At 45.1% G+C, this 25,502-nt stretch overlaps 2 protein-coding genes across 5 annotated transcripts; one reads left to right on the top strand and one right to left on the bottom strand.

Moving 5' to 3' along the window:
* Positions 1-148: 148 nt before the first annotated feature.
* Positions 149-10,423, bottom strand: IKBKB (inhibitor of nuclear factor kappa B kinase subunit beta). Its single transcript, XM_066567276.1, has 21 exons — positions 10,299-10,423; positions 10,132-10,226; positions 9,309-9,426; positions 8,471-8,540; positions 7,984-8,072; positions 7,425-7,514; positions 6,956-7,080; positions 6,538-6,645; positions 6,146-6,275; positions 5,493-5,687; positions 5,137-5,251; positions 4,687-4,810; positions 4,267-4,418; positions 4,092-4,153; positions 3,562-3,671; positions 3,255-3,304; positions 2,683-2,782; positions 2,358-2,505; positions 2,033-2,160; positions 1,272-1,362; positions 149-740 (listed from the first exon to the last, which is right to left on the bottom strand). Exons 1-21 carry the CDS (start codon positions 10,401-10,403, stop codon positions 672-674), a joined length of 2,274 nt encoding a protein of 757 aa, XP_066423373.1. The 5' UTR covers positions 10,404-10,423; the 3' UTR covers positions 149-671.
* Positions 10,424-10,460: 37 nt separating this feature from the next.
* Positions 10,461-24,950, top strand: PLAT (plasminogen activator, tissue type). Of its 4 annotated transcripts, XM_066567277.1 has the most exons (15): positions 13,002-13,158; positions 13,324-13,497; positions 15,369-15,470; positions 15,844-15,883; positions 16,684-16,815; positions 17,128-17,241; positions 17,607-17,781; positions 18,338-18,429; positions 18,685-18,859; positions 19,200-19,285; positions 19,729-19,924; positions 20,417-20,553; positions 20,642-20,782; positions 22,161-22,309; positions 23,675-24,950. In XM_066567277.1, exons 3-15 carry the CDS (start codon positions 15,390-15,392, stop codon positions 23,831-23,833), a joined length of 1,677 nt encoding a protein of 558 aa, XP_066423374.1. In that variant the 5' UTR covers positions 13,002-13,158; positions 13,324-13,497; positions 15,369-15,389; the 3' UTR covers positions 23,834-24,950. The 4 variants fall into 4 exon arrangements, with proteins under 4 accessions (XP_066423375.1, XP_066423374.1, XP_066423376.1 ...); XM_066567278.1 differs by lacking the exons at positions 13,002-13,158; positions 13,324-13,497 and adding an exon at positions 10,461-10,581; XM_066567279.1 differs by lacking the exon at positions 13,324-13,497.
* Positions 24,951-25,502: the final 552 nt, after the last annotated feature.

Genomic DNA, 25,502 nt, shown 5'->3' on the forward strand with positions numbered 1-25,502 from the left:
CCCCTTTTCATGCAACTTTAAGCATAGTTAATAGATAATCTGCAAATGCTTTGTTACAAGATACCTGCACACTGAAGCTCTCCTTCTCCTTTGGTTTCTAGGATAACATTCTTACACCTCTCATGTTTTAGACACCCCACAGTGAAAGCAGCTTTCTCCATTAAAATGTTATTGAGCGCATCAAAAAGAGCAAACCAAAAGTTTACATGTTTTAGATAATTTCGTTCCCATACAGGAAACAAGTACCAGGTAAGTACAACCATTACACTTAAAGAAAAAAAGTGCAAATCAGCAAAGTCAAGAAATCAAGTTCACAGTTCATTAGGAAGGTGACATCTACCAGTGACTGGGTATGTCCATTGTTCATTAGAAAGCCTAAAATGCAGCAAAACAGCCACAGGTGATGCCTAAGGGAAGATTTATCAGGACAGACTACCTGCTGTCTTAAGGCACAATTAAGAACATTTTCCAAGCGGTTAAGAACAGGCATTCCCTACTTGTATCTTTGTGAAAAAGTGTCTGAGGAGTGGATACTAAAAGCTGGGCCATGTGTGTCACAGCAGCAGGTGGTGACAGCAGAAGAAGGCAGTTGATGTTCCCTCCTCAGAGGCAGCAGCTTTTCACAGTTGGCTTCCCAGAGTAGCTCGGCTTCAGAGGCAACCAAAGGGATTTTACATCTCTGTTTGTCCTGGGCTGTTTGTTTCTTCTACCTGGAGCTGCAGCCAGCTCCAGTCTAGAGCCTAAAGAATAAATGAAGTTCAGCACCAGCTTAAAGTTGAGCTTTCTCTAGAATAAAGGCATGTTAAGGGTTTTAAAAAATTACTGTGAACACGTTGGTCAGTATGATTTCACGATGAGCCACGTGACTGCTATCAAGTAAACTTAACCTATTTTACAATCTTTTTCATATTCTGCATCATTAAATTAAGCATCCCTGCCCACCACTGTACTGCCACCCACTGATCTTAAATTTGTGTGCAGTTTTGCAGTATTTTTGTACAACTGCCAAGTGCTTTGCCCCATCCTTTACTGTTCAGTCCTGGCAAGCAGAATAATGTCAGTCAACAGCTGATGAGGGAACAGGCATTTCCTATCTCTGCAGCTCCTGCTCTCCCCTTGTCCAGGAGTAAACTGCAGATTTCAATTAGCTATATTGGTGGTGGCAAAGCTGCAGATTTCAATTAGCTATATTGGTGGTGGCAAAGCTGCAGAAGCAGAGCTTTGAAGCCATGCACTTCCCCAGTCCATTTATAGAAGAATGAATACATTACCAAGAAACTCTGCTCTTGATCCTTCATTGTGTCGTGCATCACATTTTCCAGTTGGCTGCAAAGTTTCCGAGATTCCAGCAGTAGCTCCTCACTGAAAGGGGCAATTCTGTCATTATTAATTCCTATGACAGTTTAAAGAGCAGATGCACTACAGAACACTGAAGTCAGTCAGCTCATAGGTCTGTAATTCACACTGCAACTTGAAAAGTTGGTGGCAGCCCCCGAGTGACTACACAGGGGCAAAGAAATGTATTCCAGGATGGGATTGGGCTCTTACTATGTGCAGCCACTGTTGCTAGAGAAAAAGCTGAGAAGGCTGTAACCTTAAGGATGGAGCAACATGCCAATAAACAAACCAAGGTCTCTCATTCCACCTGGTGACCTAGGGAAGCCAGAACCACCCAGGCTTGGCTGCAGGATTCTCCTCAATGATACAGCTCCATGACAATGCTTTAACAGTTCTTGCTGGCAGTGCACTTCTAAGTGAGCCCAACCATCTCAGATTAAAGGAAGAAAACCAAAAAACCACCATTATTACTGAAGCAGGGGGAAGTGAAATGAACCTATACCCGATTCCCCATTTTTGTAAGGAAGATCTGCAAGGCTGTTAACTACTAAAGTAAACCAAGACTGCTGCCAACACAAGCTGAACACAAAGTGTAAAAATACGAGAAACCCTGAGTGCCATTATTTCTAAAAGCAGGAAGCCCAGCTTTGTGGTGCTGGCAGTAGCAGCTGAAGAACTCCAGACCTGGCCTCACCTTTTCCTGACAGAGTCTGATAAATTGTATGTTCCAGGAGGGACCTGCAGCAGCAGCTGACCCGAGCTGCCGAGCCGTGAGGTGCTCATGCTCTCGGGACTGCCAGTGACAGGACCACGCACTTTACTCTGAAGAAAACACAGAACGTTCAGAGCGCAATCATTTCCATTAGTTTTCAGCAGCCAGGAATATGAGACAGCCTGGAACTTGGCTTTAATACAAATTCAAAATAAAGAACCATAGGACATAATCAATTTACTATTATTTCAGTGACCTATGCTACAGATCATATTCTTGGGTTAAAGTGGAGTTTTCTTTTACTTACACAAGCAATTTTCAGCAAGTTCCACAGTTCTTTCTGTCGCTTCTCCTGAAGCCTAACAACTGTTTCTTCATCTTCACTCATCAGAGTCATCACTTTCTCCACTCTGGGGAACAATTCCAGTGCCTTCTGTTTGCAAACTACTGTTTTACTATTAAAAAAGTAAAAATACATCAGATCACACTGCAGTAGGAGAACATTCCTGAAGTTCCTTATTTCCTGCAGTACTGCAAGATCTCATTAGCTGTATGCATTGAGATTTAAACCTTCTCTTGCTGGAAGAGAAAATGCCTTCTCTAAAACTCTGAATAGACTCTACAAAGCTCACCTGAGCTGAGCATAAATGACTCGAACTTTCTTTTCAAAGGTCTGGATTGCCTGCAGGAGCAGTCGTACAATTTCCTGGCTGTCACCACTTGTCCTCTGATCTGGAATGAGAGTCAGTATCACACAGAAATGTAGGTTTATAGGACAGAGTGAGAAGATTCTTAGTGGCTTGTTTCCACTACTGCTTCAATCCTGAAGCATCCAAAGTTCAGGATGTGCAAGTTTGAGTGGGATGATTGCACTGAATTTTGGCCACCTTCTTCAGAATTTAAAAAAAAAAAACTTGAAAAAGAGCTGGGGTTGTATCAAAGGAGCAGCCATGTCTTTTCTCCTTCCTACACAGAAGCAGCAGCAGATGCTTGTGGCCACAGCCTGCTCTGAGAAGAGCTCCAGAGGAATTTTGAGAATAGCTTATAAAGCCACACAAGCATAGGAAACTTTCTTGGTATCAAAGAGGAAGAGAAGCTCTGTGTCTGCAGCTGCAGTATCCTTCATCTGTACAAGACAAAAGACCCAGCTAGGTTTTCTAGTTGCACACAAAGCAAGCTGACCCTGAGCTAAAGTGTCTTTTACCTCTTGGCTTCTCTCTCAGTCTTCGGTACAGCTCTCTGGCTTGTTCTTCTCTAGAAGGAAAAAGCAAGAAAAACAAAGAATTTCCAAAGAAGCAACATTAAAAACCAATAGTTTGAGAACTCAAACCTTTTCTATACCTGTCTGCCACTTCAGAGCAATGACAGATGAGTCAAAAGCCATCTTTAGTGTCAAAGTCCTCCCAGTCCCCCATCATTTGGGTGGAATTAACAGCCCTTTCATTGTCCTGTAGTCAGTAAGCTTAGCTGGAAACACTCCTGCCTCTGAAGCTCAAGGCAGTTCAACTCACAAATCCTCCAGGGTTCCTCCCTGTTTACGACCTAGTGGGCTTCTCTGCAGGTCCACAATGTCTGTCTGCAGGGCCATCATCCTCTTCACCAGCTGCTCCACATCCTCCTCCTGAAAGCAGCAACAGGACAGTCTCAGAGATTTTCTTTCTCATATTTCTAAACACAGATTTCTTGCTGTTTGCAAGACACAAACAGCAGCCTTGGCCAAAGACAAATGAGAATAAGAGTCACTTCAGTTCAAGGAAATTAGGTTGGTGCTCTTGGATAAAACGACTTCCAAGACATTTCTGGGGTTTCCCCGAGATCTCCCCTTTTCCTCTAAGCCTTAAAACAGAATAAGCTTCACGTAGTACTAGCAATGGATAGAAATGGTGTCACCCAAACTAAGGCAATGTGAAATCTGGAATCAGTCCAAACACAAGGAATTTCTATTTAAGGCAGGGAGAATGAGGAAAAAGGGGGAGGAGGACAGAGATAATAAAGACAAGCCTCTTTTTTTTATGATAAGCAGTTAGATTTAGAAACATACCCGCCCACAAAGTTCCACAGCTTGCTCCATCTCCTTCCAGGCAAACAGCAGCTTCTCAGAAGCTACAGGAATGAAAGAACAGTGACTGGCTGTCTCAGGTTCACAGAGAAAGGGGTAGGTGTTTTGGGGAGGATAAGAGGCATGAAAAGACCTGTTGGCCAGATGCTATACTCACTAATTCCAAATTCAATCTGCTCTTTATACTTTTCCAGATCGATCTGGATGCTTGTTTTAAAGAAGTCCAGCTTTGCTTTCAGCTGCTGAGAAAGGGAGGCCATTGAGTTCTTCATCTTGGAGAGGGTGCTGTTGTAACGTAACAGGTTCATCCTGCATGGACAAGAAATTCCTATCAGCCTCCAAAAATAAAAATCCACCAGGCTTCCACCTACATCCAAAGCAGACACTTGAGACAGCAGTGAGGACAAATGCAGTTGTGCCAAAGGGGTCACTCTCAGCTTTTCACTAATTGCTTACAGCTCCAATCATGGGCTCCCCCATTCCAAGAGGGTCCCATTTCTGTCTTCCCTTTCAGCAGAGCACAGAGATGAGCAAAGCAAAGACAGAGATGAGTGTTTTAGAGACCCTGCCAGCGTACATGGCTGCTCGCTGCCCCTGCTGCAGGCGGTTGCAGTCCTCCTTCAGCATCCGGATCGTGTGCCAGATCTGACCCCACACCTTCCGCAGCTGGAAAAAGTGGAGGTTCTTCTTTGGATCCTGGACTGAAAACACAGGAGGTGGGGAAAAGGGAAATGTACATATCAACACGAAGCTGGAAAGTTGTGTTATCACAAAGCAGACCAAAATATTGCTCCTTTGAGGCGCCTGCAAAGCCTAGAGCTGGATCACCCCTGAGCAGTTCCCCCAGTATGTCAAAATCAAACACTTCCTTTTTTCAGTTATTCTGATAAACGGAATTAGTGACTCCATTTTACTGCTTCTTGATGCAAAAGCCCCCTCTGCTCTTTGTACATGACACAAACCACAGAGCACAGACACCACCCTCAACACAGACCCCCCTTCACGTTCATGCCAGTAAAGTCCTTACGGATGCAGTCAACGCTTTCTGGATGAGGACGCAAGGCCACCTGAGCCTCATAGGAAACTTTCTTGGTATCAAAGAGGAAGAGAAGGTCTGTGTCTGCAGCTGCAGTATCATTCATCTGCACAAGACAAAAGACCCAACTAGGTTTTCTCAGGAAAAGCAAGCCTTGGTAACACCATAAACAGAGTAGTCCTCCTCAGTTAAACACAGAACACCAAAGGCAACAGGGTGCCTATGCCACAATGGCTGTTAGGTCTGTGAGGTTCCCATGGCAAAAGCTTGCCAAGTCCTAGGATCCCAAAGTGAGAGCAGTGTCTTCTGATTCACTAAAAAGCAAGAAAGGGAATATCCAGACTCACCTTGCTATCAGCTGTATGTTTAGTGACCAACTTCTGAGAAAACAATGCCAGCCCTGCTTCCTGCAGTAGTTCCTGGTCTTGTTCTGGAATTCCTGTATCTGACTGAATCCTGGCCTTCACACTCTGCAGAGTCTCTTCCTCTGTCACAGGGTAGGTGTGCACAGTTCCCGTAACCATGTTCAAAACATGAAGCAACTGCAAGAAGAGTAGCATGGCATGAGAAAGGCTGAAGATGCATTGCTCATGTTAGAGCAGAGATGGAGGGACTGAGACAATGGCCACCAAAAAACCGTTCAAAGCACTTGGCAGACTCAGGAAGTCACTCTGCAGTTAATTCCTAACATTATGGCAAAGTTCTTGTCCTCCATCAAGTGAGAGGCCATATGGCAACTAAATACCTTCAGCTGTAGAATCCTCCATCAGAATATGGAACTAAGCATGCACAGAAACTTTCACTACTCCTAACAAGCTCAGGGAGTATTTGTCCTCAAAGAAGCAAGAGGAAAGCACCTGTTACCAACTGTGAGGAGACAGTTCCACGAATTTCTGCCTCACTCTTCCTCCTAAGTCTATGATTCAAGCCTCTCCTCTCATAGACAACAGGCAACTACTCTCTGGAAAACTTTTCAGGGTAATACAGACCCATTGCTTACCTTCAAGTTCAAAATGTCATCCAAAGCTTTGAAACACCCATTGGGTCCATATGTGGGATCTGTACCTCTCTGACGTGGGTGCCACATTAACATGAGCTGCAGCCATTTCTCCAGCCTCTCAGACAAAACACTGAGCAATAAAAACCAGGAGATCAGAAGAGGTAAAAGTGCATTTGCAGTACCCATATGGCCTGTTCTGTGAAGGAGGACTAACAAAACTCCCCCCCACTTCTCCCTATCACAAATGCAGTGTTTAGAAGGCAGAAACCAAGACTGACAAGCGACAATAGCACTGCCTGTGTCATGCACTCAATTTATAAAGCATATAATATAATCTTGGTCCTTCTGCAGAAGGATCAGTTTATCTCAGCACAGCAATTTCTAGTACTCACCTGTTCAGATTGTTTGGGCAGGGCAGACTGCTAGAAAACTTGACTTCTCCAGATAAGTCCTCTGAAACAACAATATCCAGCTCACTCTTCTGACGCACTTTTGTATGCCTAATGTAAGCAAGCACAATGGTGAAATCATTGCCTGCCTTTCCCATCCTGCAAGTCATTAGGCTCTTAAAGCTACTCTTGACAGATATAATACAGATGCCACTTTGGTTTCTGTTATCTGCCCTGCAGGAGTCAGCCCTTAGCCCATTCAGGAATGCTGAACTTGCTCAGGTGGGTCAAAGGGGGGGTGTTTCCATAAGGGCAAGGAACACAGGGATATTATCCTCAGAATCAAGGGACCACACTTGTACTTCCTGTGAACAGGAAAGTCACATCATGCCCACTCATCGCCCAGGCAGGGCTCACTCACCATTGCACTGGCTGCCAGTTGGGTAGGAATGGTCGGAAGCCCGTAATGCACTCGAAGGCGAGTGTGCCAAAGCTCCAGTAATCCACTGTCACTGTGTACTTCTGCTGTTCCAGCAGCTCTGGAGCCTGGCACAGTTTACACACACATGAGACAAAGCTCTGAGCTTCCTCTAGCCCATTAACATTTGTACAAATGACTCAAGGCATTGCTGAGCGCTGCCTCTCGCACGCTTTAAGACCCTCTCGGAGCGAGCAGCACTCCTGGTGACTGGCACTGCTGCTTATTTGTAACAGAAGCAACCAGCAGAAAACCCAGTGTCAGCAAAAGAAGCAGTCACCTTTGCTAGCTTCAGCACCACAAACACACCTCATACCACACAAGCACCTAATCCCAGCCCAAAGCCTGATAACAGTTAATGCTACCCCACCAGAAAGCAGAAGCTGCTCTTCCAGCTGAATTCCTTTCTTACCAGGTACTGAAGAGTCCCAACAAAGGATGTGCATAGGCTGCCCTGATCCAGCTCCTTAGCATAACCAAGGTCAATGATTTTGTGTATTAACTGAAACACACAACAGAGACTAAGAATGCTAGGCCAAAGTCCTGTTAAAAGCACATCATATACAGCAGAAAGAAAAGGTTCAGCTCTTCAAAGCTACACCAGAAAGGTGCCAGTGAAGAGACAGAAGTAGAAACAGGAGGCTACTGTAGATTTCTAAAACCACAATGAATTAGAAGGTGTCATAGCACACTTAGCAGTTACACATCTAGTTCCTTCCAACCTTTGATCAGTACAAACTGGCTCTTTCCTTAATAGTTGAAAGTCAAAATTTCAGGTGTTAACAGATGTCTAATACAATGTCTCATCTCAGCCGCACACAGAACACTGTTCCTCTGACCCAGTGACCTGAGACAGGTGTTATCCTGGGCTGAGTGCTCTTGCAGAGGGACCATGTAACTGCAGGAAACACATGCATGCTCCCTGTGAGCTGCCTTGTCCGTGCAGGCAGAGACAGCTGCTTCCTGCTTACCCTCTGTTCTCCTTGCTGCAGCACGATGTTCTCTGGTTTCAAGTCTCTGTGGATGATCCTGTTCTCATGAAGGTATCTGAGAGCAGAAGCTGAGACACAGAAAAAGCCAATTGTAAGAGCAAAAGCAACAGCACCTAGCACGAGCTCAGTAAGGATTCAGTTCTATCTGGTAATAAGCATGGCTTTCACATCAAACCTTGTACAATCAAACACTAAGTGTAAGGGGTAAAGTTAGCATCATAGAACTCTGGACACAACTGAGTTCTCTCTCTGGGTGTTCCCTCACATCCTTCCTTTAAACTGTACTAATGCTGGCTACCTTCCAGGCCAAGGACCTCCCCAGACTCCCAACACTTTGGATGTTCAAGATCATAAAAGGTCAGTCTAAAATGGAGTCACTAAGGTCACTGCTGGGTATTTGGAGAGTGGATTCAGGACTAAAAGGGTTTCCATAGCTCAGACAACTGAAGGTACTGCCAGCACTTACCAATGTCAGATAACAAGATAAGAATAGCTTCTTCCCGCAGGCCACAGCAGTTCTCCAGCTGGTTCAGGTACTGCAAGTAAGCAACACAGAATGCAGTCTTTCCCTCCTCTATCCTGAGTGAGGCTCACAGTCCCACAAATTCTCAGGTATTCAGCAAGAAATTTCAGCACCAGCAATTAAATTCTCCAGAAGCACAAAACTCTATGCACTGTGACCTGTACTGGCAGCAATGACAGCTTTGTAATTAAACCAGCCTTGGTTTAATTGCATGGCAGGATAAAGGAGCAGGTAAAAGAAGTCACTGTCATCCCATTCTCATCCTTCTCTCTGTTCCATCCCTCTTTGCCATTTCCCCTGTGCCTGCCAGTATCAACTCCAATCTCAGGCCTAAGGCCTGTGTTTTAGCTATGGGCAGATTGTAGCAAAGGTCAGAAAAGCCTCAGGATTAGAATTATCATGTGTTATTTCTTCCTATGACAGACAGGAGTTAATCCCTTTCAGGAAGGGCACAGCCTACAGATGCACCTACCCTACAATGGTTTTGGCCAGACTCACATGCTGTTGCACATCCCTCAGCACTTGCCCTCATTCTTTATGTACAAACTCCTCACAGTATCACTTGCATCCAAAAAAATAAAAAGAGTTTCACAAAGCATGTAAGGCTTCAAAAGCTGAACACAATACCAAGGACCAAGCCACCAACACCTGCTGATGCCACGACTAGAATTAGGAAGCATCAGGATGTGAAATCAAAGGTTTTAAGGGAAAACTTCAGTGGAAAACCTAGGATAAGATTAGAAGCCGATCCATTCTCTGGTTACCACCCCAGGGACCTCACCTTGCGGAGGTCTCCACCTTGGCAGTACTCCATGGCCAACAGTGGCAAGTCATTTGGTGCCAGCTTCTGCATCCCCTCAGGGACATCGCGGGCAGCCACCACATTGGGATGGTTCAGTCTGCAGAACAAAAATCAGGCAAGTACATGTGATTTTCTGCAACTGCTATACAGGTTCACATGCTCCTGGTCATCACCTAAAGTCCTACATGGTCGCAAATCCTTTCGGAAACTAAATTAGTGAATTCTAAAGGTTTGCATCTTTCACGGATCTGGACTCATTCCAATCCCTGGCATTTCACATGCAAGCCAATCTGTTTCTTCAACACACATGCATTACACACCTGTCTAGAACGTACAGCAACAAACCTTGCAAAGGAATGCGAGGCAGTCTGTTGCCACCGTCCAGAAAAGACCCAAACTGCAATCAGACCACTACACCCGAAAATAAAATGAAAAATGAAAAAACCTCCCAAGGGAGTGCCCCAGCACAGACGTTAAGTCAGGCCAGGCAGCAGCGTTGCTGTAGCGCCGAGGGCTCGGCAGACGAGCCGCAGACGGCAGCGTGACACCCAAGAGCCTCACGCAGCCCAACGTGAATTTCCTTACGCGTCAACTTCCACGCACTTGCGGACCGGGCACCTCCCGGAAGGGAATCCCCCGGCGGCCCAAAGCCTCTCCCAGCACCTCCCTCAGCGCAGCTCCGCGCTCCAGGGCCGCCCCCGCCGCGCCACCGACGCGACAGCGAGCGGCGACCCCTCCGCCCGGCCCGGCCCGGCCCGAGCGGGCACCGGGCCCGGCCCCAGAGCACCGCCGCCCGCCTCACCTCTTCATGATCTGGATTTCCAGCGCCCAGCGCTCGCGGTTGCGCGGGCTCAGCTCCTGCCGGCACTGCTTGATGGCCACCTGCTCGCCGGTTTCCTGTGGACACAGCAAGAGTTGGGCTGAGCCCGGCTCCCGAGCCGGGGCGCCGCGGGCCCGGCCGCCGCCTACCTTGTTGTGCCAGCGGATGACGTTGCCGAAGCCGCCGGTGCCGAGGCGCTCCCGCATCTCCCAGGGCCCGCAGGTCAGCGCCTGCAGCGCGGGCGGGCGGCTCATGGCGGGCCCGGCTCCGCTGCGCTCCGCGGGCCCGGCGCTTCCGGCTCCGGAGCGAGCGCCGCCCTCAAAGGGGACGAGCGGGGCCGCCCCGGTGGAACCGCGATCGCCGCCCCGATCGCCGCGGTACCGCCTGGAGCCAGGGGCTCGGGATGAGAGGACAGGACAGCTCGTGGGCTGTGTAAGTAAAATCGCAGTGTTGGTGTCTTCTTCCCGCAGCATCTCTAAAATTTGCCAATCCGGAACGCAGCGTTTGGTTTTCCCAGCGCACCGCCCGAGCAAAAGCGCTACTCTGGGCATTCCATCGGGTTTGGATACTTCTTCCTCCTGGGCTGGCTGGCGTGAGGTGCTTTAATGCCGCTGCAAAGACACACAAGAGTACGGGGGTGGAAAGCGCGTTCCAAGATCTGCCGCAACTCCCATCTCCTGCGCTGGACCTGCCAAAGTCACCGGGCACAGAGGGTGACACGGACCTGCCGTGGGATGTCACGGTGTCACACCTCATCCCTGCCATTAAACAGTCCGGCTGAAATTATCCCGAGGATCAACTTAGAGAAAAGCCAGTAGATGGTGCTTGAGAGAGCAGACACTTTCCTAAAATATGTTAAGCCCTACAAATGGCACCACACTCTGTAGACAATTATAGTGGTCCTTAAGCTGTGAAAAGGAAATAATTTCTGCAAGCTTCCCCCATGGCCATCAGTTTGTTAGCATCTTTAATCTAGAAGTCAAATGGCTATTATCTTTAAAAATAAAATAAATTAGCCCCTGCTCGCTCAGCAGTGTTCCACCTCAACAACTGGAAATCCAGAAACAGTCAAATGCAGCTACACTTAAATCAGATTTATGGCAGTAATGTTATCACCAGCACTGTGACTCTTGGAGAAATAAAATTTATAGTCTTGACATAGATCTCCATGCAGAGAGGAGATAAACACACAGAGTAGCCAGCATTTCTCTTTACCATTATGCAAAATATCCAGTGCTGTGCTTTCCAAATGAGGACTCCACGCAGCTGCTTCTGAAAATGGAAGTCCCTCACACACTGGTTCTTATGTCTTACACTGAATTCTGTCAGGAGCTTGATTGCAAGTGTGTCACATCCTGAGTTCCAAGCAGGAGGGACACATTGATCACTGTAACAATTGCAGCACTGGCTGTTTTCATAACAGTGCCCTAAGATCAGCTCTAAAACTGAAAAAATCTAAATCACATTTCCCTGCCACACTTTGATAACCGAATACCTCGTGACCACATTCTGATGAATAAATCTTCATTTTCTAGGATGAGTAATATCAGTGAACATTTAACTCTGGCCCTGAACATGCTGTTCCTTATTTGTATCTAAAGTTCCAAGAAGTTTTGCTCATTTAACTTGAAAGCTCCCGTGACTGTTTCTTCTCCCATGACTCTGTTCAGGGCATGCTTTGCTCCACAAGCTGGTCAGGGCCTCTCTGCCAAACATCTTAATTAGGAATACAGCACACTTGTGTGTGAAATTATTAGGATTAAGTCTACATACTGCAGACTTCTAGTTATATTAGAAATAATACAGCTGTGCTTTCACTCACACTCCTAGAAGCGTCATGGGACAGGACAGTTCATCACATTGAACAATAAGGTGTTCAATGGGGGAAAAAAATTGTTTTGAAACCTGAATCTGCTCTCTGACTGGAAAAGAGAAAGAACAAAAGAAGCCAAATGTGAAATCCAGCAGCATGGCAGCGAGCAGCTTTCCTCCTGTCCCTCCCGCACGGGCTCCCTCCCCGACAGTCCGGACGCCTGCCCTGGACCATCCATCCCCCTGGACCATCCATCCCCCTGCCTGGACCATCCCCCTGCCCGGACCATCCATCCCCCTGGACCATCCATCCCCCTGGACCATCCATCCCCCTGCCCGGACCATCCATCCCTCTGCCTGGACCATTCATCCCCCTGGACCATCCATCCCCCTGCCCTGGACCATCCATCCCCCTGGACCATCCATCCCCCTGGACCATCCATCCCCCTGCCCTGGACCATCCATCCCCCTGGACCATCCATCCCCCTGGACCATCCATCCCCCTGCCCGGACCATCCATCCCTCTGCCTGGACCATTCATCCCCCTGGACCATCCATCCCCCTGCCCTGGACCATCCATCCCCCTGCCCTGGACCATCCATCCCCCTGGACCATCCATCCCCCTGCCTGGTCCATCCCCCTGCCTGGTCCATCCATCCCCCTGGACCATCCATCCCCCTGGACCATCCAGCCCCCTGGTCCATCCATTCCCCTGCCTGGACCATCCATCCCCCTGGACCATCCATCCCCCTGCCTGGACCATCCATCCCCCTGCCTGGACCATCCCCCTGCCCGGACCATCCATCCCCCTGGACCATCCATCCCCCTGCCCTGGACCATCCATCCCCCTGCCCGGACCATCCATCCCCCTGCCCGGACCATCCATCCCCCTGCCTGGTCCATCCCCCTGCCCGGACCATCCATCCCTCTGCCTGGTCCATCCATCCCCCTGCCTGGTCCATCCCCCTGCCTGGTCCATCCCCCTGCCTGGTCCATCCCCCTGGCCGGACCGTGCCCGGGATGCTCGGGAAGGGGTGGGATGCGTTCAGCACGCCCATGGCCCAGCTCCACCCCCTCTAGTGGCGCTGCGAGCAGCACAGAGAAATCAGAGCAGAGACACGGGAAAACACAGAGCAAGACTGGTCTGGAAAGAAAATCAAGAGGAAACAGAAGAGAAAAAGCAAAAAATAAAAAAAGGTAGGCACTACTCTGCACCTGTTTCAAAAAGGGCGATTCCTGTTTTCCACATCAATGGCATTGTCATGAAATACTATTAAATATTAATATTTAATAAATCCCAAATTAATAAGTGAAGCACCATGATGGTTAACTAACTGAGCTCTTGCCTTCCTGCTTTTGAAGCGATTCATAGTGTAGATAAAGCTGCTGACTTTCAGTTGTTTCAAGAAAGCTGAAGCATTCCAGGGAAAGGGCTGGCAGCCTCAGGCTCTGACCAGTTCAGCAAGGAGGAGTCTCCTGCACAAAGGGCATTGGCAGAAGAACTTTGGAGTTCTGGACAAATAACTTGATGCTAAGGTAAGGAGGCACAGAGAACTAGCTGCAGAAGGAGAATTTATCTGATCTTCTCAGGAGGAGATGAGACTAAGCCTCTCACCCCAGGTTCCAAAGCATGATAATGGAGGGACACAGAGGAGGAGGAGGGGGGGTCATCTTCTCCTTAAATGTGGCCAAAACCACAGGAAATACTGAGAATGATTCCAGAAACAAAGACTTTAAAATATTCATTTCCTCCAATGTCTTCAAAGACTACAGCATCTTACTTTTGTTTTCTTTTGGATTTTTAGCTCTTTCCCCCCAAAAACAGAAGTCTGTTCTAGAGACTGCCTACAGCATTTTGCAGTATAAACACTTGCTGTGTACAGCTAGAACCTGCTTGTACAGATGAATATATGAGATGAACTTGATTAAGCCATGCAGGTTCTTTTTAAATAGAGACTCCTCATGTCAGTCTTCCAGCCAAAGAAGGACATAAAAAGGACATTTTGAAGTTTAAAAGATGTTTCTTGCTACCCCCTGAAAATGATCTGCAGTTTCCTGCTGGTTTCAGGTAGCTGGGACTTCTTCCAAGATATCAGTTAGGCCAGCTGAACTCCCACCAAAAAAAAAACAACCAAAAGAAACAAAAAACCCCAAAAAAAAAAATATAAAAAATGTGGCGTTGCCTTGTTTTTGGGGCATCCTAGCAGGCACCTCTGAAATAAGGTCTCAACAGGCAGGAATTCTAACAATGCAGCAACTGTGATCTGAGTAGTTTCACTGAACAAAGCTTTCCTTGAATGCATCTTAGCTACCAGAACCTTGTTTCTTACAGTTGTAAGAACTTCAGACCTGTTCTCCACAGGTAACAACAAAGATCACCTGTGATACCAACAATCAGCAAGTTAAACCATTGCTGTGGGATGCAGAGCACAAGCCTGGGGAGCTGTAATAATGAGTGAGGACACTATGCAGAGTTAGGGCAGAAAGCAAGGGACTGGAGCAGTTCAGATCATGCACTTTGGCTTTGGGAATGCTGCTGATTTAGTTCAGATTCAATTGAAATTAATGTTGAACATCAATTCATTGAAAATCACTTGTAGCACTTTTAAAAAGGCTTGCTGTACAAAGCAAAATGTTTCCTAAGAGGTGAAAAATAGCTTGAAAGTATATAAAAAGTGTACTGTGAAATCTATGGACCAATACAAATCGCTGAGATGCTCCACATTATAAGGATTTTATCATCAAGATGTGACCCAAAGACAAAGTATGGAGTAATTAGGGTTCTCAGAAGATGTTCTTGTGAATCTTTTCAGTCTGACTTGCAACTTAAGTCCCTTCTTTTTGCAGCCTGATGATGAGAAATCACATCCTGTTGTACTCCTGGTTCTGCTTCAGAAACTGGACTGTTTGTGCCTTTTGCTTTGAACAAATTTTAAAACAGACAAACAACAAAAAAAAAAAAACCCCAACAACAAAACTACTAAAAAACCACAGAGTCTTTCTCCATGTTAGCCTTGAATCCCAATTCATGACTCATCTATCATACTTCAGTTTCACCAGCTGTTATCCAGCTGCCTTCTCTGCCTTTATATAAACAGTCTGAGCTCATGATTTCTGGAAGCAGTAATTTTCTCAGATAATTGGGTTAGCTTTCTGCATATAACATGGATGATAAAAAGGTGATAGTGTGGGCAACGGTGCTGGAATATTATTTCAAATATTTGGAACTACAGGGCAATCCTAGAGACTGGAAATTAAAGTGTAGCTGCTTGCCTGGATCTTGTGCCTGCTACTCTATCACACCCCCAGCTCTTGGTTTGTAGAGTGGGTACTATATTGTAAAAGGAAGAGAGAAAACACACACTGTAAAACTCCTTTGTTCAACATCTTATTTTTTGTCTCTACAGATAATTTGAAATTTGGAACTGATGTGGAAAACACTCAGAATGGAAGGCAAACTCCCATGTCTCCTTCTGCTGGTGGGAGCAATCATGACTGCCCAGTGCCAGGTAAGAGGCCAATGCATCAAATCATTCTCTTGCCATCTTGCTGTATTTCCAGCAGCACTTCCTTAGCATTGACTCCAGCTGCCTGCATCAGGCAGGAGAGTCTGCTTAGCTCACCAGAAACCAGAGGAATTAATGTTACCTTTGAGGGACAAGCAATCACCTGGTAATCAGTGGCAACTAAACAATTAACAATTCTTAGGAAGCCATCCTGAGGTACCAGAGGCACTTTTCACTGGACTGTCTGAGAAGAGGGCAGGCAGTTCCTCAGAGCTCCCCTGACTCCCTCAAGAAAAGGCCTGACTCTTTGAAGGTCCTTGTTCTCTCATATTTTGCAGAGAGCAGTCACTGACAGAATTCACTTCTCTGCTTGCAGGGCTTACTCACGCGTTTCAAACGAGGGGCCAGATCTAGAGGTAAGCCAGGCTGACTAAAACCATCTTAGCTGGAGCAGTATGAACATGGGAGGGGAAAGCAAATGATGTTGAAGAAACAGAGCCTGAAAGCTTTTTGTCATGGTTATGTGGATGAGAGAGTCAAAAAGCAAAATACGAGACCATTAATACCATCCACAACAAAGTTTTCCCTTCCCCCTGCTTTTCCTGAAATAAAAAGAGGCCAGCCAATAGTGAAATAGGACATCTGGCAGCACAGCAGAGAGAGAGATGGGACAGCTGTGGTCTGAGAAGGAAAAAGGGCAACCCATTAGACAGATGCTCCCATCTTTCTCCTACTTTTCTCCTGGAAACAGAAGGGAGTCCTGTGACCGTGGTCACAGGGGTTTTCAGGATGAAGAAGAGACGAGAAGGTTGACTCCATGATCAGAAGGCTTGATTTATTGTTTTATGATATATGTTACATTAAGACTATACTAAAAAGCAATAGAAAGGAAAAGGTTTCTTCAGAAGCTAGCTAAGCTAAGAATAGACAAGAATGAATAACAAAGATCTGTGTCTCAGACAGAGCAAGAGCCAGCTCTGCCATGAGTGCTCAGGAAATCCAAACACCCACAGGAGACCAATCACGGCTCTGCCTGTTGCATTGCACAGCAGCAGATAACACCATTGGTTACTTCTGGTTGCTGAAACTGCAGCTTCTCACAGGGAAAAATCCTAAGAAAGGATTTTTCATGAAAGATGTCTGCGACAGAGTCCTTTTGCTCAGCCAGGTCTTTTCCCTACATCTCTAAAAGAAGGTTTCCTTTCTCTGATTACAGCCATTTGCACAGATAATTCATCTGCAGCAATTTACCAACACAGGGGGACCTGGCTGAGGCGTTCAGGGAGCAGAATAGAATACTGTAGGTGTGACAGTGGCCGGAGCCGGTGCCACACCGTGCCTGTCAGAGGTATGTATGACAAAGAAAAAGGAGATGCTGAGAGATTGTCCATCTAATCATCCTAAAGAAGAACAGTCAGGGCCACAGCTACTGCACAGAAAATTTGTCTGGGTACAGAAGAGGATAGGAATGAAAAGAAAAACAAAGAAAGAATGGAAGCACTGCATAAAAAGGCTGTAAGAACATGGCAATGACAGGTGGGTAGGGCAAAACAGAACAGGCTAAAGGAGACTGACAGGAAAATAAAAGGTGTGTATACATTGCCAGTTTCTTGCTTCTGTGAAATCTAACAGTATTTCCTGGCTTTTGCTTATTCCACAGTCTGCACTAGAAATAAATGCTACAATGGGGGCCAATGTTCACAGGCATATTATTCCCCAGAGCTCTTCATCTGCCAGTGCCACCAAGGTTTCTCAGGGAAGCAGTGTGAAATAGGTGAGTGTACCACACCAGCTGCTGTGAGCAATGCTAGTGATGTTAGCTATGCAGTGCACAAGGATGAGGTACCAGAAGCTCCTGCTGCAGGCTAGGCTCTCTAATAAGTTGTCTTTTTTTATTCTGAAGCTATTACTACAAGAACTTTGAAGGACACCTGAGTTGTTTTAGGTGTCTCTTAATAAAACTGTGAATTTTGCAACTGAAGACCTTCATGTCCACTCACAATCTGCCTGACAGAGAATTTTCACTGACTTACTAGACAAGATGTCTGAGAGCCAAGTTTAAACCTAACAGAGACTAGGGAAGCTGTCTGGGAAAGAATTTGGATGCTGTCCTTACATTTTTGTTCCCCTTTTGTTCAGATACTGAAGTTAAATGTTACAAAGACACTGGAGTAACATACAGGGGTACCTGGAGCACGACAGAGAGTGGAGCTGAATGCTTAAATTGGAATAGTGATGGCTTGGTGAACTGGATGTACAGTGGCCAAAGAGAGGATGCTGCTGAGCTGGGATTGGGCAATCACAACTACTGCAGGTGAGGGACTGATGGAAGGTCAGAGCCACAGGGATCAGCCCATTCAAAGAGCCTGGAGCAAAAGAAAGGCTGATTGCTGTAGCCAGATTCCAAGCAGGGCACACTCTGCACACTCTGTGCAGCCCTTGAGCAGGAATTGCAACATCTGTAGACATATCTGAACTTCAGATCTTCCTAGACTGGATGTTTATGGCAGACTACAAAATGCAAGTGTCTCTAACCCCACAGTCTTCCTCTTGTACCTTCCCAGCCCTCCCTAAACTCCATTTGTAATTCAGTTTCTTACTGCTTCAAATCCTGGTCAAAACTGTAAAAACCTAGAGTTTCCTGTACATGACCCAAGCTGCACAAACATGCTGCCCACTCCTGCTGTTTGCCATCTCAGCTTCACCTCAATGTACTCCACAGTTTTATAATTCAAATAGGAAATGTAGCAACTTCTGATGGTTCAGTCCACATCTTCACTGCAGAGCAGGACTGAGTTAGCAAAGTAGCTGGACTACATGACACTATGGCAATAGCTTTATAATGATGCATAATATTGGGACTCTTTCAGAAACCCAGATGAGGATTCCAGACCTTGGTGCTACATCTACAAAGGGGGAAGGTACACCTGGGAACACTGCAGTGTGCCCTCCTGTTCAAAAGGTACATGGACAGGGAATGGGCTTTGCAATTTCCATTATTCACTGCATATATCAAGGGCTCTCTGTGAACTTGGGCTATTTCTGTAGCCTAAAAAGTTGAGACTCTCATGTTATATTGCATTTAGGCTTTTAGTATTTATAACACTGAGATGATGAGACACATAGAGGTAATATATAAATACTTTGATAGAAATCACACCTAGGAACAACTGACAGGTTCACATCAATCTGGTAATGTGCAGCTTTCTTATTGAAGTTAGGAACACCAAGTGCAGCTCTGGAAGAGGCACAGATTACCGTGGCAGCCACAGTGTTACCAGCTCTGGAGCTGCCTGTTTGAAGTGGAATTCTCTAATCCTCATCAACAAGGTATACACTGCTTGGAGAAGAGATGCTTACCAGCTGGGCCTTGGCAGTCACAATTTCTGCAGGTATGTAGTTGGTTATAGAATTTAAAAAAAAACCAAAACCACCAAACTGCCTTGCAGTACTCTTAAGGCAAGGCTCTAGTCTTTTACATGGATTAGTAAAGCACACAAAGTACATTAGTGGTGACAATGAAACTCACTCCCAATAGGAATTTTATTCCACCTGACCTATTTATGCTTCTTTAAGATCAGACTCTGCAAGTGCAAATTTAATGTGCCCTTAGAGCCCTCTGTATCTCTAGAAAAATCAAAAAGAATATACTTGGGTCTGACACCTTTAGGTCTCTGCAAACTCTCTGCAGATCTGATAATAAAAACAGCTCTTCCCTCTCCTCTGCTGCAGAAATCCTGACAATGACAGCAAGCCCTGGTGCCATGTCCTGAAAGGAAATCAGCTCACCTGGGAGTACTGCAATGTGCCTAATTGCTGTAAGGATACCAGCACTCCTCATTCTTCTCTTTCTTTGAAGCATTACTGTCCTGCATGTCATCTGTGTTAAAATAAGATCTAGAGAAAAAAAAAAAGCTGTGTTACAGTCCAGCATCTTCCAGTGAAAAAAGAGCTGGAGTTAAACAAACAAACAAGAAAAGCTTTTTGGAGCAGAAAGATTCTGTGGCGCCACTCTCACACAAGTGCCTTTTGGTCTGCCAGAAGGGAAGATTGCAGAAATGGAGAACAGGAAAGGCAGGGTTTCCTTACTGTATTTTTCAAATCAGAATACAAGTTTCCTAGGAAACAGGCATGACTCAAATACTAAATAGTTCATGGCAGGCTGCCTCAACATGAACTGGTGACTAGGAGGATCTTAACCCTAACTCGAAGCAAGGGTGCCTGAACAAAAAAATCTTAATTTTGGGTTTGTCATCCACAGCCACCTGTGGCTTACGGCAGCGCAGAGCGCGGCAGTTCAGGATTAAAGGTGGCTCCAGCACAGACATTGCGGCACACCCGTGGCAAGCTGCCATCTTTGTGAAGTACCAGCGAGTGCCTGGAGAGCACTTCCTCTGTGGAGGAATTCTGATCAGCTCCTGCTGGGTTTTGTCTGCTGCTCACTGTTTTGAGGAAGGGTAAGTTGAGGGTTCAGTACTATGGGGGGGAAAAAAGTCTGGAAAATAGAAGCATCCAGTATAGCTTTACTGGAAGGGTATAAGACTTGGGAAAAACCCTCTTTATCCCAGTAAGTCTGCACTAAAGATTATAGTTAATTGTGCTGAGCATGACAGAGAGGCATTTAATTGGGCAAACTAGCAGGATGGCATTAAGGTAGCACAGGAGAGTACCAGATACCTTGAGAACAAAGTTGTCAATACACAATGCAGAACCATCTGAAACTTGAGAACAGCAAGGGACTGTAAGCACACAGAACAAAAATGAAGGTAAATAGGTCACTTTGAAGTCAAACTGCCTGGGTAACAAAGTAGTAATAGAGCTAAAATAAAAATAAATTTTAAGAAAATTAAAAGAAAAAAAAAAACCAAAAAACAGACTTTCCAATAGCACATCTTCAAGGGAAGGGTCCACTCTAGTAAACACAGGAATAGAGACTCTCTTTGCTTCAGTTTTAGTACAAATCAGCTGAAGATTGTGCTGGGTAGGACTTCCCGAGCAACTCCTGAGGAAAGTGAACAGAAGTTTGAGGTGAAGAACTACATTGTGCATCAGAGATTTGACTCAGAAAATTTCAACAATGATATTGGTAAGAACTTCTCTGGCTTTGTGACTGGAAGGTGGTGGTTGGCTCGAGTTTGTGACTAATGAAGCCGGGATGTTTTTTCCTTGCTCAGCTCTGTTGCAGTTGAGCTCAGATGCAGAAGATTGCGCAGTGGAGACGGGCACTGTCCGCACTGCCTGCCTCCCCACCCCTGAGCTGCAGCTGCCTGACTGGACTGAATGTGAGATCTCTGGCTATGGCAAAAGTGATGAATGTAAGTAGAAGATACAAGTGGACGTGTCCAGAGCTTCAGTCAGTCCTCTGCCCTCAAAGAATTGAAGCCTTTAGCACCACTGAATGTGTAATGTAACATATTGGCTGATATGAGCACTACAAAATGTGTGTAGGAGTTACTCAAAAGTTTTGCTGTAAGTTATTCATCTCAGTTCTGTCAGTTGTGGAGTCTTCCTTGATGCTCTCCACAGTACAAAACTAAAAAAAAAAAAGCCACAATGAATAAGGTAGGAGAGACATAAGATTCACAATCAGGGCTGCCACATCTGCTGTACTCAGTACATTCAGATACTGTAATTTGGACAGAAATCCATTTCTGTCAAGCCTTGATCTACCATGCAGTTGCAGATTGATGCCTTATTCAAAGAGGCATTGGCTATGCAGAGATTAGCAAAAAAATAACAATCCCAGATATACATTAAAAGGCTGATTAAATTGTTTTTAAAGTGAGCTGTAACAAACAGAAATAAAAGCTGTCTGAAGGTATACACAGGCAGACCTGTATTTAAAGCAAACAAAAAAAACCCCAGCCCTTACTTCACTTTCTTCCTTTTCCATCTTCTTTAAGTTCTCTAACTTGTAAACTTAGTAAGACAAAAATTGTGAAGCATTTTATCATACAAGACCTAATCACAGTTTGGATCCACAGGGGTTTTGGAACAGACCTAAAGACATAGATGGATCATGAAGTGGGGCATAAAGTATTTTTAAAGTGCTTTTAAAGCTTGTCCTCAGCATTTCTTACAGGGAGTACAGAAAAAATGCTGAGAGGGAAAAGATGCTGCAGCTGTAATTCAAAACTTTACTGAATAACAACAATCCTGCCAACTTTCAGTTTTGTGCAATTGTAGCTATGCAGGAGAATAAATCCAATATCAAAACTGACCACCCAAATCTCTTCCATTCCAACATGACTGTACCAGTTACTCAGTATTATGTATGACAAAGCATTTACCTTTTGTTAGTGCAAGTCTAATGTTAAAAAGTTAGGATCTATTTCATACAGTTAAGGTATTTTCATAGACATTTCCCATGACTTCACTCTGATTGATGTAACTATGCCAAGATGATTTATCCACCCAAGAAATCTGGCAGTCTTGAATTTGGAGCCTGCAGAAACCTCTCTAGCTTGCTGAAGAAACAGTATTGTTTCTCAGCTAGATTTAAGCTGTTCTGATTATCAAAGTGCAACACCCAAGATTAAAAGGACCCTTTTGCAAGAAAATTTTGGTTTAGCCACAGAGCTTCTTCTGTTCACCCTCCCCTAAACTATGGAAACGGAATTGCAACTTTTAAAAAACATCTATATGCACATGCACAGACATAGATACATATTTATTTTGTCATTTTTCTTGCAGTTTCTCCATTCTACTCAGAGCAGCTGAAGGAAGGCCATGTCAGATTGTTCCCAGCCAGTCGGTGCACAGCACAGTACCTGGACAACAGGACAGTTACAGAGAACATGTTATGTGCAGGAGACACAAGGCACCTTGATGATGCCTGCAAGGTAAAACCCAACTCTGTTCTTTTTCTCTTTTCTTTTCTCTGTACTTTGAGCTAACTGAACAAAAAGCTTCAGAAAACAGTTTAAAGAAGTTGGTGCATTTGCCTACATGGCAGTTCAAGTAGGCTTCTGATGAACAGAACTGGTGGCTCCTCTCTCATTTCTCTTCATCTCATGGAGGGGAAGGCAGGGAACACTTAAGCAATCAAACCAGAGCAACACAGACTTTTGAAAATCCCAAATACAGGAAATACCACAAAACCGAACAGGAAAACCCACCCCAGCATTTCCTAGTATTTTCTGTTATGTGAGCATACAAAGCACTCAGCAGGAGGTTCTGTAGAAGGAAGGGGGTGCCCCTCTCTGGAAAGTAGAGAAGATAAAGGCTGGAAGATGGTAGAGAGCAACAACATGAGGAAAAAGGAAGGTGTGCATTCAATCCACATCCTTTCTGGTTAAACAGCTATTTAATAACTTTGCTTCACTGTTACACATAGCAGTATAAAACCTCTTTGATCTCTATAGCTTCAATAAGGGCCTTCCTCTCTTTTTTCTTTTCAGTATTTTATCTGCATTTCATAAATGAGCTCCGTACAAAGTTAGACACTTTAGTGTCACATTTTTCTGTGTCTCTGCCCATAAGAGGAGCATTGAGGGGAGTCTGGAACACAAAAGTGACTTAGGTCAAAGTACTGTTACTAAGTGTGGTGGTCTTTGAGGTGGTCCCAGGACGAGGGAAGAGATGAGAAGATTTAAGTGTGCTGACAGGGCTCCCTGTTTGTCCAGATACTTACAACTTCCAGTGCAATAGGAAGACAAACTGCAGCGTGTAGGAAGGGCATGTTCTCATAATCCTCTCCCTATTACAGGTTATTAGGAGCTAATCATTCTTTTCCCCATGTCTCAGAAGGCTGTTTTATTATTTTATGATCTATATTATAAGAAAATGATATACTAAAACTATATTCAAAGAATAGAAGAAAAGATTTCATCATGAAAGGAATAGAAAGGAATGGAATGATAATAAAATCTTGTGACTGAGCAGAGTCTGAGACAGTCGGACTGTGATTGGCCATGAATTAGAAACAACCACATGAGACCAATCCCAGATCCACCTGTTGCTTTCCACAGCAGCAGATAATTATTGTTTTTCTTTTCCTCTGAGGCTTTTCAGCTTCTCAGGAGAAAAGATCCCAGCAAAAGGATTTTTCATAAAACATGTCCGTGACAACTAAGGGCTCTTGATCTGTGAGCACGCTACATGGGCTGTTTCTGTAGACACCAGTGCACCCCTAAAGGCCGTGGGGGTGGGAAAAGCAATGCAAAAATAAACAAGGAGATCGTTACTAACCTGCTGCTTCTGTGTAGGGTGACTCTGGAGGGCCCCTGGTGTGTCTGCAGGAGGATCGGATGTACCTGGTCGGAATCATCAGCTGGGGAATAGGCTGTGGCCGCAAGGACGTGCCTGGCGTTTACACAAATGTGATTCGTTACCTTGACTGGATCCAGGACACCATGAAACTCTGAGGAAGAGAAATGAACCCTTTCCAGTCTTGTGGCCATGCCCTCAGAGCTTCCTTCGGGGCGCTTTAAGTGTGCTGACAGGGCTCCCTGTTTGTCCAGATACTTACAACTTCCAGTGCAATAGGAAGACAAACTGCAACGTGTAGGAAGGGCATGTTCTCATAATCCTCTCCCTATTACAGGTTATTAGAAGCTAATCATCCTTTTCCCCAACATCAGCAAACTTTCACCTTGCATCAAATCACATAAGTACAATAAAAAATTAATTCTGGCCCTGAGTGAATAAACCAAGAGAGATCACGCATCTCTTCAGCAACTATATTGTGTTAGGAATGGGTGTGAACTGAAGGGGACATTTAATTTCCTGAAAAGCTTCATCTCCCTCCTTACTTGGCTGTACAATTGGAAGACATTAAGCTCTGTCCTTACACCATTTGACTTTGCCAATTTAAGCTGGTTTCAATAGAAGCTGGTTCCCAATAGAAAGAACAAAAAGCTGTAGGCACAGGCTCCTTATTTCCAGATTAATATACTTCTTACTTCTTCAGTTTGGAACCAATTAATTAACAGAGTTTGACCTTAAACTCTCTGAGCAAATTCAGGATGGTTTAATTATTAGGACATTTTATTCTTTCACTTGGTTTTGCTCCTGGTAATGGAATAGGTAAAAATTTTAATGCTGACTTGATCTGCCACAGAATCAATGCATATTTTTGACTATTAAATTTCCATGCATTATCATGAGATATGAAGCAAAAGCTCTCTCTTCTGTGCAGCAGGTCAAAACAAAGGACAAGTGGATTGGTAGCTGTTTTAAGCGCCTGCTAGATTTACATCCACAAGTAAAGGGCAAATCAGATATCACAAGGCTGCCTTTGTCCTTTAACAGAAAACAAGACAGGTACAACCAAGTCACCATGATCCAGAATCTCAGTAATCAGCATTATTTCCTTGCACTGCAGCTGCCACATGATGCCAAGTGCCATCTATGCCCATCCTAAGAGTGAAGCCTCTCTGAGAGCTTCTTTTGGGTTTTGTGAAGAAAAGAAAGGTGGAACTACCATTTTACAAAAGGAAAACATTGTATTGAGGGTACAAAATAAATGTAGTTTTATCATCAGTTAGTATCTCAGAAATCCCTGAGATGGTTTCCATCTTTTCATCAGCTTTCCCACTTCTTACAGAGTTTCTATCCCTACTTGTCCTCTTGCAGCACACTGGAGCACCATCTTGAGACAAGATCTAAGAATAACCACTGCCATCTGCCTGCTTGCTTCCATCTGACTTTGCAGCTGACATTGCCATACTCAAGCTGTTTCAGAACCCTGGCTTGACATCAGCATCTTTTGTAACTGAAGTACACAGCTGCACCTCATGCTTTCCCCCCAGAAGTCCTTCATATGCCCGACTTACGTCATTGAAGTTGTTCATTTCCCCTTCCTGCCCTGCTCCATCCTCACAGGAACTTGCAGCCATCTCAGACTGGTATAGTCAGAAGGGCCTGATGCCCTAATGTGTGTAAGAAACCTTTCAGTATCTTGAGTAACATGAATCACTTCAGTAAATAAAAGATCCTATAAAAACCAAAGCTACAAAGCCAAAGGATGGTATCAGTACTTTAGGAGCAGGAAGGTGGTGAGGTATTTAATTGTCTTCATAATCAAAGCACTGC

This window comes from Molothrus aeneus, chromosome 29 (genome assembly GCF_037042795.1).
Source record: "Molothrus aeneus isolate 106 chromosome 29, BPBGC_Maene_1.0, whole genome shotgun sequence".
In the NCBI taxonomy this organism is placed as follows: Eukaryota; Metazoa; Chordata; class Aves; order Passeriformes; family Icteridae; genus Molothrus; species Molothrus aeneus.